The 14,301-nt window shown below is 46.6% G+C and overlaps 1 protein-coding gene across 3 annotated transcripts in view; it reads right to left on the bottom strand.

Moving 5' to 3' along the window:
- neurl1aa (neuralized E3 ubiquitin protein ligase 1Aa) overlaps positions 1 to 14,301 on the bottom strand; it is a 38,269-nt gene that overhangs the window by 22,340 nt on the left and 1,628 nt on the right. For all 3 annotated transcript variants that reach the window (XM_079731067.1, XM_079731068.1, XM_079731069.1), the window contains exons 2-3: positions 5,650 to 5,903; positions 3,908 to 4,229 (exon numbers count right to left, since the gene is read on the bottom strand). In XM_079731067.1, the coding sequence (XP_079587193.1) occupies positions 3,908 to 4,229; positions 5,650 to 5,903 (576 nt within the window). The remainder of the gene's footprint in view (positions 1 to 3,907; positions 4,230 to 5,649; positions 5,904 to 14,301) is intronic.

The raw sequence follows: 14,301 nt of genomic DNA, 5'->3' as shown, positions 1-14,301 counted from the left end.
AAAAGAACAGACCAGTTAACCACACAACTGAGTGAATGGCTGGCTCCGAACACCAGACTGCACAACTAACCTCATTCTCAGACCACATTCCCCAAATGTTGCTCAATCTCTCTGTGTTTGTTTACAAATCGAAGCCTTTCCAAAGCGACTGCACCCCCCAACGCTCCGTGCGCCGCGGCTGTCCATCACAGAGATTGACGGACAACTCTCTCACCCCCCCTGCCCTCCCAATCATCTCTGTGTCACCCACCGTTGACATGGCGGCGGAGGTGAGCCAACCTTTATTAACTCCATCCACCACCTGTGTACACCGTCTCTCTCCCCACAGAGCTAACCATGACAACAAGCATTATCCACCTCCTCCGCATCCTCCTCTTCCTCCTCCTCATCTCCCTCTCCTCCTCCTCAACACCTCTTCCTCCTCCTCTTCCTCCTCCTCCTCCTCATCCCCCTCTCCTCCTCCTCCAACTCTTCCTCCTCCTTCTCCTCCAACACCTCTTCCTCCTCCTCTTCCTCCATCTCTTCCTCCTTCCACCTCCTACTCCTCCTCCACCTCTTCCTCCTACTCCTCTTCCTCCTCCTCATCCCCCTCTCCTCCTCCTCCAACTCTTCCTCCTCCTCCTCCAACACCTCTTCCTCATCCTCTTCCTCCTCCTCCATCTTTTCCTCCTTCCACCTCCTACTCCTCCTCCATCTCTTCCTCCTACTCCTCCTCCTCCTCCTCCTCCTCCTCCTCATCCCGCTTGTGAGCGGAGGTTATTCGAGGAAGATCAGTTGACATCATTGCTGGTGTTGCTCAAAGTCAACAGAGCGTGGTGCTTCATTGAGGTTTGGGCCTGGGTTGTTTCCTGGTTTTGGTTGCAGGCCCTTTGCTGGCTGACTGGGGTGTTTTAGTGGCTCCTGGAGCGATGTCCTGCTGGGAGAGCTCCCTCTCTGTCTCTGGTACGCCTAGAGTTCCACCCATGGGCCTCTTCTGACTACAGCTGGATTCCAAGACAGCTGGAATGACTCTGTCTTGCCTGTGTCTTGTGTGACCCCGTTGTGCGTAGGGGTGTCTACATGTGTGTACTGTGGGTGCGTGTGTGATTGTGTTAAGGGGTGTGTTTGTGTGTGTGTGTTTGTTTGTGTTCACTGTGTGTAGGGGTGGGTGTGTGTTTGTTTGTGTATGGTGATTGTGTAGGGGTGTGTGCATGTGTGTGTGTGTTAAGGGATGTGTGTGTGCGTGTTTGTTTGTGTATGCTGTGTGTAGGGTTGTGTCCATGCGTGTGCATGTGTTTGTGGGTTAAAGGGTGTATGTGTGTGTGTTTGTTTGTGTAAGCTGTGTTTAGGGGAGTGTGCATGTGTGCGTGTGTGTGTGCGTTAGGGGTTGTGTGTGTGTGTCTGTGTTTGTTTGTGTGCATGTGTGTATGTGTGTGTGTGTGTGTGTGTGTGTGTGTGTGTGTGTAAAGGGGTGTGTGCATGTGTTTGTGTTAAGGGATTTGTGTGTGTGTGTGTGTGTGTTTGTTTGTGTATGCATGTGTGTATGTGTGTGTGTGTGTGTGTGTGTGTGTGTGTGTGTGTGTAAAGGGGTGTGTGCATGTGTTTGTGTTAAGGGATTTGTGTGTGTGTGTGTGTTTGTTTGTGTATGCTGTGTGTATGGGAGGACGAATGGGAGAAAGAGAGAGAGATTCAGAAGCAGCCTTCAGAACCATGACAGATCAAAGCGAGCTTTTCTGGCCTTTTGGCGCCAATGAGTGAGAGGGATACAACTCTCCCTCCAGGATTATACCCGGCCTATATTGTATTCCCTTCCTTCATAATCAGACACAGTCCATCACAAACACATGTGTGTGTGTCTCTGTCCGTATCTTCTTCCCACTCAAATCACACTCCACTCTTGTGATGTTTTTTGGAACATTTTGTAATTGTAGTCTTTTTTTAAATTGCGACTGCCAAACACTGAGCGATGAGTGTGCAAATTCACATCAACAATATTCTGAATTCACGGACAATTTGTTCTTTTGCTTCGTCCCCGCAATGCTGGAGGGACAGTGTCATTAAAAGCAAGTCTTAAAATACCAAAAAATCTAACCAGAAACCATGAATAAAGCTCCCGAAGCTGTATTCTAAGAATAAACCAAAGCTTCACTGAGCACCGGCGTAGATCACACATGACCTATTCTTGCCCAACCAAGTGTATTCCTACCTAAGCCTCTCTCAAGTGCCCCCGCCCCCTCGCACACAGCCCTCTGCTTCCACAACACTGATGGGGTCCTGTTAGTGCAGGCAGATGTCAGGTAGCGCCCCCCCAAGGCAGTCACTAGGTTGGACTTGTAGGCAGTCCTGGATATAGCCTGCCTGGAAACTACCCAAACATCCCGAAGGATGGGAAGCAGCGGTCGGAGTTGTTTTGACTTGATGGAGCACCGACTCTGGGACAAATGCACTGTATTCTTCTAAGTGTTATTGCTTTTCAAGTTGTTTTACAACCGTTTTCTGATTTTTTTGCTGTCGAGGAGTATTTCCTTTTTCTTTGAATAGTTTCGGCGACATATAATTGATTTATTTCTGTCTTACGTAGTTTGGCATTGTGGTTTCGGAGGCGCTCGTCAATATATATTTAGTGGCGGTTGTCACAGGAATCCATTTTCGGTCGATGCGTGCCACTGATAACGCACGCACGCACGCACCACACACGCACGCACGCACACACACAAACACACACACACACACACACACACACTCACACACACACACACACACACACCCCCACACCTAGCATCCCCCTTCGTGCCATCCGAGAGTTCCTCTGTCCATCAACACTGGGCATAATTAGGATTGAGGGTGTTACCTCCCTCCCCCCCCCTCCCCCACAAGCTCATTCTGCTCAGGGGAAGGTGGGTGGGATAGCCATGCATCTCTAAGGAATAGCGATACAAATATAAGTACGCACAGTGCATTCCATCGCTAACCGTAGCGTGCGTCTGGCTATGCTATCCCCAGGCTATGCCCAGTGGGGAGCCATGTGGATACGCATGCTAAGCTACCTTGCCTGTTTCGGATAGCCTGGCTTGTTTTGGCTGTCATGTCCTTGTCATGTGCTTAAACGTAGGGGTGGCAAATATAGGCTGTGTAAAGATAGCAACCGCTCCTTCAACTATTGGATTTCGACAACTCAAAGGCGTTACTTTTAACGTATGGTTTTATGGGTGACCTGTTTACAAGAAGCTAAACTCAGGGAGCCAAGTACATTCACACTGAGTACGGTTTTAGATAGCATGGCTGGAGGGCGATGCAAAATATATATGTCACATTTTTAAGTAAAACCAGATGAACACATGGTATTTGAGCAGTTAAAGGCATAGTTGAATTGAGTGGCTGCAGGGAAAGAGGAGATGCAAAGCAGTGTTTACACTCAAAACAGTAACACAAATGATGTCAGTGAAACAGGTTTGATGTTATTGCTCTTGCTAATTGGTAATGTCTAACTGTCATAACTACCCAAATCCAAATACTGTGCGACAACCATTCAAATACATTCACACATTCTTCTCAATCCAAATCTAAAACTCACCCAAAACCTTTTGAATAAGCTGGTTGATCAAGCGATCCCTGATTCTCGATGAAACAACCCCATCATCGCTCACCCCGGTCCAACATCAAACGAAAAAACGTTTTCCCCTCCTCATTTACACTTACATTAAGGGCATTTGGCAGACGCTTTTATCCAAAGTGCCTCACGACATGAACATTCGTCAGAAGAAAGAGAAACAACAACATATCACTATCGGTACAGTAAAGGTATTAATAGAAACAGGTTCCAAGCATTCACAATCGCTAGGTCAATCCATTCCCCGTATCCAACAAAGATAGCTAGGATAAGACGCTACACCAGTTCTAGTACATCCTCTTCCAGCCAGCATCTTACCTAGTAGCTGCAAGCCGCGCGTGAGGCCGTACACGTCGACCAGCGCCCAGAGCGGCTGGGCGGTCCTCACGCCGCTGAAGAACAGCATGGGGCTGGAGTCGTTGAGGCGGTAGAACACGCGGCCCTTCTTGTCCACCCAGAAGGCCACGACGCTGCCCTCGTTGGCAAACTCCTCGGGCAGCGCCTTGGCCCAGAAGCCGCTCTGGGACACCAGGTCGGGGCAGGCGTACTTGGGCAGGTTCTCGGGGTTGATCCGCGACGGGTCGTTGGAGGTGAAGCCCAGGCGCAGGGCTCCGCTCCAGCAGCACTGCTTCTTGGTGATCTGGAGAGAGAGAGAGAGACAGAGAGATATCCAGACAGAGGGGGGAGAGAGAGAGAGACAGAGAGAGAGCCAGACAGGGGGGGGGAGAGAGAGAGAGAGACACATGAATTGACGATGTTGGATGCTGGATCTTATTAGACATGCTGCAGTGGTTGGTCTATGCCGGGTCTATGATTAACAGCTGGGATTTGATTCTATTTACGATTTATTTTCCGTTAAGTCATTTAGCAGATGCTTTAATCCAAAGCGGCTTGGGAACCAATTTCCTCCTTGAGGGGGCATGTGTTCTGACTCAGGCAATCTGACTCAAGGAAGTCTAACAGGCAGAGATGGTGGGTATCCGGGTTCAAACCCAGAAGCTTTCATCCATCAGTGAAACTCCCTAACTACCCTACCGGTCTAACATCCTCATTAATCTCTTTATGTACGGGACTTTCGGTTTGTTGATTTTTGGGTGTTGATCCGACCTTTTGTTACAAGTCACTTATGCTTAGTTCAGTCTGTGAATCATCTTGGACTCTAATCAAACACCACCTGTGTTGACCTACGCGCTAACGTTGACTCAATATTGACTCACATAAACCAGTATGTCCAACTGAAGTATTTCAAATCCGACCGTCCTTGTGAGTTAGCAAACAATCTTGATATCGCAATTGCTCTAGGCTGCCCTGACATTTGGGAGGGCTAACAAAGAAGCCTCACAAGAAGAGATTTACAATCTCAACTAGCATCTACTTTAGCACTTAACCTTATGTGCCACTTATTATTTTGCTAGTGGCAGAACCTTATATTTTACCGAAGGAGACTTAACAAATTCTAACATAGAAGACCCACAATATAAACTTCACAAGCATCTACTATAGTACCTAACTATGTGTGCTACTTACTATTTTGCTATTTGGCAGAACCTAGAGCAAATTCTAATTTATTTAATCAAAGAGCATAATCAATAGCATACTTGATCATGCACGCAGATAATTGGTAGACATTATGTATCGAGCCCAGAGCCTTCTGCCGAAGCTCGTCCTGCCCTCAAACGTTTGACGTCAGTGGAACTAAGAAGAGAGATGCAGCGTGATGCGCTGTTCATTAAGTGCGCCAGGCATGACATTTACGCGGGCACCATTTTGCCATAACGTTGCCGTGGACACGCAGTGCGCACCCGTTGCTCTCGGAACCTCGAAATCTCAAGAGGGCCGGGATGACATCATTCGTGAATTACACCGGCTCACACGGTTGACGCACACCGACTGCAAACGAGGCTGTAGGACTTCGATCCCCAGTGTACACGAGACTTCTCCAGACAACCTCCAGTGAGACAGCTAACCTCTACCTTCTCATTAATGACCTATACTTCTCCGTACGTCACATTGGATAAAAAGTCTCAAAAACACACCAGCTAATCCGAGCGGACATTCACCTTGAGGCGGACTTGCTCGTACATGGAGACGGGCCGGTTGGTGAAGGTGATGGCGTTGCAGAAGCTGGCCTGCCTCTTCACCATCCTCTGGCCGGGGTCCATGACGATCTGGGAGCCCTTGGCGCTGGGGTGGAAGAGAAGCGGGCTGGTAACCATGGGCCTGGCCAGACCCCCGCCACACTGGATGGGCAGGCAGTGCTTGGGCTTGTGGTGACAGCGGTGCGAGGTGGACGGGAAGGGCCCTCCGAGCGAGTCTGGAGAACAGGGGATCGAAAAGAGGAGGGGACGTTAGAATGGACCCCATGGACGTACGACATGCAATTCTAAAGTGCGTACATTAAGACAATAAAGGTCCCATGGCATGCCACCAGGTGTGGGCTGATTAGCCGTTACAAGCCGTTTTGGAAATCTGCCCCTTATGACGTCACAGGTGGGCGTGTCCACCTAGATGTGGGCTGGATAGATCAGTCTACCAGCCTACCCAGTGGACTGTAGCAAACGCTGCTCATCTATCTGTCGCACATCTAGGTGGACACGCCCACCTGTGATATAATAAGGGGCAGATTTCCAAAACGGCTTGTAGAGGCTAATCACACCACACCTGATGGCATGCCATGGGACCTTTAAGCTACATTAGGAGACGTACTGGGGAAAGGAATATGGGTGAATGAATGTTTTAGGCAAGTGTCGATTATTTCTTTAAATCCACCTTTACCGCCACATCATCTGTTAAAGATATATCCACTCTATTATAACTTTTTTTACACTTTTTTTATAACGTAGACTGTATTCTGCAGTCTCATGTTAAAGGGTTGTGCAAAACTGAAATGATGTGACGCAGACGGACTCAAGAGAGAGTAGAATGAGGGATTGCGTGAAGACTACAATGGATGCCTCCAAGAAAGAAAGTACGGCTTGAAATGTAGGCCTTGATATCGGGGACTCCTCCGTCATCGGAGACTCGTGTTTTGTTCATAATGTTGGATCCCAAGGGTCTGAGGGCCATTAATGATGCACTGTCACCACAGCACCGTCACATGCATTCAGCTAGCTGAGCTCTAACCTCATTCTGGAATAAACCCTCTTTCTCCTCTGCTGAGCATCTATGACAAAAGATTTAAATAACAAGCAGAAGCACTGTCCAGGCTAAATTGAGTGTTCGCCAAACAGCAAACTTTATGTTCACCACAAGCAAAACAATTGACTTTATTCAATTTATACTGTCGAGGAATCCAGGAACCATCAAGAAATAACCCAAACTTCTATTCAAATGTTCAGTATTTAAATCAATTAAATGGAGCTTTGATAGGCCCTTTCTCTTCCAAGAGAACTATTCAGTGACGGAATGACATTAAAACAACAAGCAGAGAGCCAACAATAGAAGTGAATGGTTGAAAATAATCAAAACTAAATTTGTCTGGAATACTTTTAAATATTTTTGCAACAGTCACGTCAATAAACACATAGCGTACACCCACTGTCATCGTGGCCCCTTAACCCGAACCAAATGCATTATCTCCCCTGTTGGATTTATTACAGCTGTCCTACCTCCACCACATTAAAAGCCCGGCCTCTTCCCATCGCCTCCCCCTTTCCAAATCACACAAAGCCGCAACTGCCGCCATTAATCTGATGAGTCAGGGGCACTTACAGGGGTACGCGGTGGCACGGTCCCGGGCATTGCCCCCATGGCTAGATAATTAGATGCAGGGAGAGACTGAATGTGCTATCTTGAAAGTGGGGAGCAGGTGGCTGAGGGAATCTGTCCCTCGGTACCCACACAACAGATCCGCTCCCAGCCTCCTCCCCATGCAGTCCGGCGCTGGCCTCCACAGCCCTTTAAGATGGTTTTATTTGTCCCCTTGCTTGATTAGTCCGCCGCCGTTAATGCACTTTGGTAGATTTGCATCGTTAAAACGTTGCTTGAATGTCAGCGAGTCAAATTCATAGTCTGGCCTTTGTTCTATTTTACATTTGTACCGTCTCTGGCATTACCCCGCGATTGACCCTAAAATGCATCAGGGCTTATTGAGAGCCCTCTCTCCCATCTTACATGATGTATTTTTATGTACGAAAGTTAGTTCTTCTCCCGGCACGACCTCCAGTCCCATTCATTGTTTTTTTTAATGGTAGCCTCATTGTGGACACAAAGAGCCACCGTCCATGAATGTGCTCGCATGCATATGGTCAAGAGCAGGTTTGGCTGAATGCATTTTACCAGGCACTGGAGAGAGAGAGAGAGAGAGAGAGAGAGAGAGAGAGAGAGAGAGAGAGAGAGAGAGAGAGAGAGAGAGATACATAAAGACAGAGAGAGGGGTACAGAGAGACAGGGAGAAAGAGAGAAAGAGAAAAGAGAAAGAGAGACGCAGCTGCCATCAAATGAAACGGAGGTTAAGTGTGAATTCATGTTTCTTAGCAACCGCCCCCCACCCCTCACATCAAAAGGTTCTGATCGGCACACTCACTCAGGCCTGAGCTCTACAACAGATGCTGTTTTGTGTGCGTGGGAACACAAAATGTTATTTATGATCTAGAATCTATCCTCGGGCAACTTGCCACTCGTGTCCGCTTATCTCGGGGTTATCTGAAAAAGGGAGAAATGATTTGTTTACTTAAGATAGATCTAGAAATAAAAATGGTGAATCAAGTGTTGTTGTTCACTGTCTGATTGTTGTTGAGTATTTGGAGGCAGAATCTTTCTCAAGTACACCTTTATTTTAGCCATGCCGTCCTTCTTGACAATTTGTTCTGTTACTCATGTCAGGAGCCGAGATGCAGAACCGGGGCGAGTCAGAATCATCACTCATCCACTAGAATCAAGGATTTCTGCCCAATGTATCGCCAATCCGTCGTCCTCTGGGCTCGTAAACAGAGCAGGGGGGGGGGGAGGAGGGGGCGGACATCTTACTGCCTGCATCAGTCAGCTGACTAATGCACTATTTTCAGCATCCGATCTGCTCGTTTCCTTGGAGGAATATATGACCTATATGGGAAATGTATTCACCTACAATACCATAGCAGCCCTCATATCTCACAGCAAGCGCAGACAACAACATTTATGGTGCAACAAAGAAAAGTCCCCAAAACGGAATATGTTCCTGTCTCTGATGTTTGGGAGTATATGAGCCCATCTGGAGGCAGGGCCGTAAACCCAGTCGCAAAGATGTCCCAGAATCCACTCTGGTTTCAGGGCTTGTTCATAAATCATCATAAATCCATTGCAGTAAATCTCTAATGAGCAACAGTTCGAAAAAGGGGACACGAGAACAAACCAGCCAAAAAATACAAACATTGTTTGTAACTTTGAAACGACACTTCAGGCTGTGTTCATGTGTTCACTCTGTTCATGATTATGAGTGGATTATGAATTTAGAGTCTTTTCTTTGCTACATGACGACAAAGACCTGCACATCAAGATGCTACCTACTGTCAGACGCTATTTGGCTTGAAGTCGCATAAGGCAGAAAGCAGATCCAAGATGGCATGAGTTTATCTGCGATCTGTATCTCCAGGTGAATGATCCAATCGTCGGTTCTCCACAGTTAAGTGTGATAAACCACTACAAGGACAACATTCGTTGTAATGTCATCCCAGCTATCGGGTGTGCTCTGTTGTAACCTTACAGTCACTCCTTCTAAACTCACTCAACTTCTTAATCCATGGCTCAGATAACATGGGAAACCATTTAATTAGCCTCAAAGCAGACCACTCTCATCGTTCTATCTCATTCCAGGTCTACACACACACACACATACACACACAAAAGCTCTGTCTCTCGGCTTATCAGAGATAGACAAATAGGGGATCCGAGTGCATTATTTCCTTTTCAAATGATCAAAGATGAGTCTTCTGACTCCGCCTAAGACTGCTTTATAAGAAAGAACCCTTGTATCACTTTGTCTAATCAGCCAGCGCAAAGTCTGTTCTCACTTTTATGCCCTATCAAGCCCAGAATGGTGACATGGTTACCCTGATTGGATTTTCCTCATTTGTTTAAATGCACATGTTTATAAACCTGCCCAAGTGATGTTCATTTCAGATGTTAAATTACATATGATCAATTTTGGCACAGCGTTAGAAGCAAATCAGCAGGAACCTATTCAGACTTGGTTATCAGTGGCCACAGAAGACAGAAAACATATCTAATATTTGAATAACCGGGCACGGTAAAGAGTGAACCGTCATAACTACTACATTTAAAAGGAAACAGTAATGATGGCAAAACTGTGCCCTAACAATAATACATCCGCCATTATATCACTTTGTCAGTACTGTGTCAAGTGAGGAGGTTTAGACTCCTTGGTATTATTCTTAAAATCTATTTCTTAAATGGTAGATTATTTGCAGTAGAGAAAAACCTAATTTGAACGCATAAAAATATTACCATTAACGTTGTTCTTAAACTAGGTAACACACACACAGACACAAACAGACACAGAAAAGTTTCTGTACCCATCGCAACATGGACATTGTACTTTGAAGAACAGCTTCCACAAAGACAAATTCCCTATAAATCTTTTCTGCTTTTTACTATTTCAAGAAACTTCTTTCCCATTTGCATTGTTTAGAAACATTTAAAAACAGAGCAGAGCGCTCCATGTTTGTTTCATATCTTAATACGTCATAATCTAATCCCCTTATTTACCGGCTGGAACAAAGAACAATGCGAGACAGAAACAGCCGAGGTCGAGAGATCCTCTCATGTCATCAATCAAGTCCTCACGTGCACGGTGGGAGCGCACGTTGGGAGCGCACGTTGGAGTGCACGGTGCCCCATACGTGAACCAAAGAGGAAGAGCCTTTAAAACGCCCCCACTTAACCAACCGGTCAGACAGCTGCCACCTGTAAACCCATTTTATGTGTGTATACATGGGTGTATAACTTTATGTGTGTGTGTGTGTGTGTGTGTGTTTGTCTGTGCGTGTGTGTGTGTGTTTGTGCATGTGTATGTGTATGTGTGTGTGTCTTTGATACGCACTGTTTAAACAACGACCTCATGTGTTTGTGCGGTCTCGGCGCACGCTGATGGTTTTAAAGGCCCCATGGGGTCGTTTTTGGCCCCTGGATGTGTGTTGTGACAAGGAACAATGTAAGTAGTCGGTCCAACTTTGTCTTTGTAATTCACTTACAAAGTCCCTGCCTTGGCAACACACACACACACACACACACACTCTAACACACACACACACACACTAACACACATAGACACCTGTAGTGCACGCTGCTCTTTTGAATGAGCAGCTTTCATACTCTGTTCCGAACGATTTCCCTAGCGTAACCTTATCAGCTCGGAGCTCATTTGGCTGCTGGGCCATCTGGGACAGATGGTACGTGTAGTTCCTCCCAGGTCGTGTCAGAAGCCGAACGTACGGACATGTCTGTTTGTTTTAGCCAACCGAGTTTCCTTGTATCTTTATTACCCGGCTATTATAAGGGCATGTTGAATTTACATTTAGGGCCTTGAGCAGATGGTTTTATCCAAAGCCACTTACAATCAGTAACTTGTTAGAAGAAAGAGAAAAAACTGTATGTGGCTGTCCGTACAGTAAGCCGAAACCGAAATAGCTAGGAAAAGATGCTACACGATGCTATGTACTATTTTTAAGTGCCATGACGTACAACATACAATGAGTGCGTACATTAAGTACCATAACCGGAAGGTTTATATTTGCGCAGGAAGTGAAATCACCAAGTTCCTGTTTGCTATGGAAAAAGCAGCTCACCTGAACGTCAGCCATCACATGCTACGGTTGTATTAACGAAGCTAGCTCTCCGGTCTCTAGCTCATGGTAGGCAATATACTGCCTACCCTGCCTGATGATTGACAACAGCACCATTGTCTAATATGGGTGTATCTATAATGTCATTTTGCGCAAAATAAGATGCCTGCAGAATAGAATGATTTGCGATCTGTGACTGCACTTGAGTAAGGGTCTAGAAGTATCTGCGCCGAAACAACACATTTGTCTTTTCCATGGTGTTTATCCTGATTTTATTTTTTTTTTGTCCTTCCCTGTAGCTAGTGAGATGGCTTGTGTCATTTACAATGCACCTAGACACAATCTCAACAGCCCTGACAAATAACACCCTAATGATGTTTACAGAGTGGGAGATGATTGATTCAGCCTGACTAACTCATGAGAAAATGTAGTTTCAGGCTGATGTAGGACCGACAATGTTGGGAAATATATCATCAGTGAAAGCCATGAATCTATCTCGGAAAACCTTTTTATTCGGGTTCGGCTTTTGAATGAAAATCAAAACAAACAATCCAGGGTGGGTTTTTTGATGGCCATCTTTCTAGATGTTCTTAGCCATAGCATGTGTGCTAGAGTTTATACTGTAGAGTGGGCAGGAGAGTCTAGCAGCTAGGGTGTTTGTCTTCCCCCCCGGAAGGCATTGGCTTAGATTCCAAACGTCTGCATCCTAGCCTGTGGCCAATATTGAGATGCCTTCCGGTTAGGTACTGTTTGAACAGGTATCTGAATTTGTTGCAGGCCAAAGTTGCTCTGGATAAAACTAAATAGGACTCAATAGGAAAAAACTCAAGAGTAAATGCGTATCATCTTCAAATATGCCTTAATGGCACGAAGCCAGTTAGTCTTTGTCTAACTCAAAGGTTCCCTATGTTTGATGTCCAACAGAGCGTGCTCCACAGATCCGGCCCAGGAGCCGATGAGACGCCTGAGTAATTCTCTGTGAGGTCAGAGAGAGCCGCCGTGCCTCCTGCTACCGTGGCGATGGGTACCGGAGGCCACCCTGGATGCTAGCTGAGCCGGCCTTTGCATCTTTACGGTTGCCATGGTACTGTTTGTGTGCGCTGCCGGGCAACGTCGTGACACATTCATTGATTTGATCTTGATTGATTGAGTGTTGCTGGCAGCCAATCATTGGGGGGTGGGGGTGGTGTTGTGTGTGTAGGGGGTGTTTCTATAGGATCACGTAATTAGAACGGGTTATCAGCTCGTTGTCCCCTCGTCTCTTAACTCGATTGAGTCTCGAGATGAGACTGAGGCCCTGGCATTGTTGGGGGATCTCAGATTACCTGCATATTCATCATCATTTAGCTCCTTGGAATTTCACTGGTCAACAAAGGCCTCCCCAGCATAGAAAGGTGTCAGGTTAAAAATAACAAGGAGCCAGATGATTGTGCACTTAAGAAATGTTTGTGTTTACAAAAAAAGAGGGTGGTTTAGCGAGGGGGGGGGGGGGGGGGGGCGTCTCTCTCTCCCTAATAGAGCTGTCTCTCGCTCTATTCTGGGCATCAATTATTCAGACCTTTCTGACAAGCAGCACTGATGCTGCATCGCAAACCGAGACGGCAGATCTGAAGAAAGGCTATGTTTGGCCGGCGTCTGAACACTGTGCGCTCTGCTAATCTCAGCCGCCGCTGCCTCTCGCTCGCTGACGAGCAGGATTACGCTAGCCGCGGTATAATCAATAAGTAATCCTAGCGTAAGGCCATGTTGCAGGTGGTGTACGGTGTAACCCGAAGCCTTTAGGTGCGGGCAGGTGAGGAGAATCCTGGGATGTCTGCGGCGTATTGATTCTAGAAGGAGATGGATGTACACCGCTCCAAGTCTTTGTTTGGACGCTGCCTCTAAAATGACTAGCCCTGCATGGGGAGGATATAAAGGTGCGTGTGTGTGTGTGTGTGTGTGTGTGTGTGTGTGTGTGTGTGTGTGTGTGTGTCATCTGAACCTTACACATATGTTTCAGTCACTCCATAGCAACCGGTCAAGTCTGATCAACACACACACACACACACACACACACACACACACACACACACACACACACACACACACACACACACACACACACACACACACACACACAACCTCTCTGTCTGTTCCATTATTTTCCCTTATTTATCTTCTCTCTCTGTCTCTCTCTGTCTCTCTCTCACTCATACTCGTCTTCCTCGCTCTATCCCTGTCTCCATGACCGATAGAAAGAGTGAAAGAGAAAAACAAAGACCCAATCCAAGTATTTAGGAAACAAACCAGGGGACCAACATGGAAACAAAAGAAAGATATGAGTGGGAAGAATGATCCGGGTGAACACAGCCACTTCTTGCCAACAGACGAAAATCATAAAACTAAAATAATAATAAAACAAAATATAAAAGTCAGCCACCCACAACAAGCAATCAGTGCCAATCGATGGCTTCAGATGCGTTAAGAACGTCCCCATGTTTGGCTCCACACAGCTTCCTTGTTGCCTTCCTTATCCAGAGACATGTGCATTGTGGATGAAGCCAGACATTCGGCCCAATCTAAACCCTCCAGCTGAAGCCACTGGCCCACTTTCTGTCAATGTGGAAAATATATAAAGCAAGCACTCCCACAGGTTCGGCAGAGGCCGCGTTACGCAATCAAGTTAGCCAACGCCGTTTAGATGTGCTCTGGTGGTCTGCAACACCTGAGAACAGCCCCCGCAGTAGTAAGCAATAGCGTTAGGAAGCGCTGTGTTAGTGTTAGCGGGATACCTCCCACCATGCTCATCTTCCACAGCCAGAGAGCCGTGCCTAATGTAAAGCATCATTCATGAAGCGAGTCACGTTTGGTTGCTGGGTAAAAGCTTTTCTTACGTGATTGTTGAGGATCGAGGATTGCAGTGAAAACTCCCTTGTTTGTATCTAGAAAGGC

Source organism: Pollachius pollachius, assembly GCF_949987615.1.
Source record: "Pollachius pollachius genome assembly, chromosome: 2".
Lineage (NCBI taxonomy): Eukaryota > Metazoa > Chordata > Actinopteri > Gadiformes > Gadidae > Pollachius > Pollachius pollachius.
This window is presented reverse-complemented; position numbering and strand designations above follow the sequence as displayed.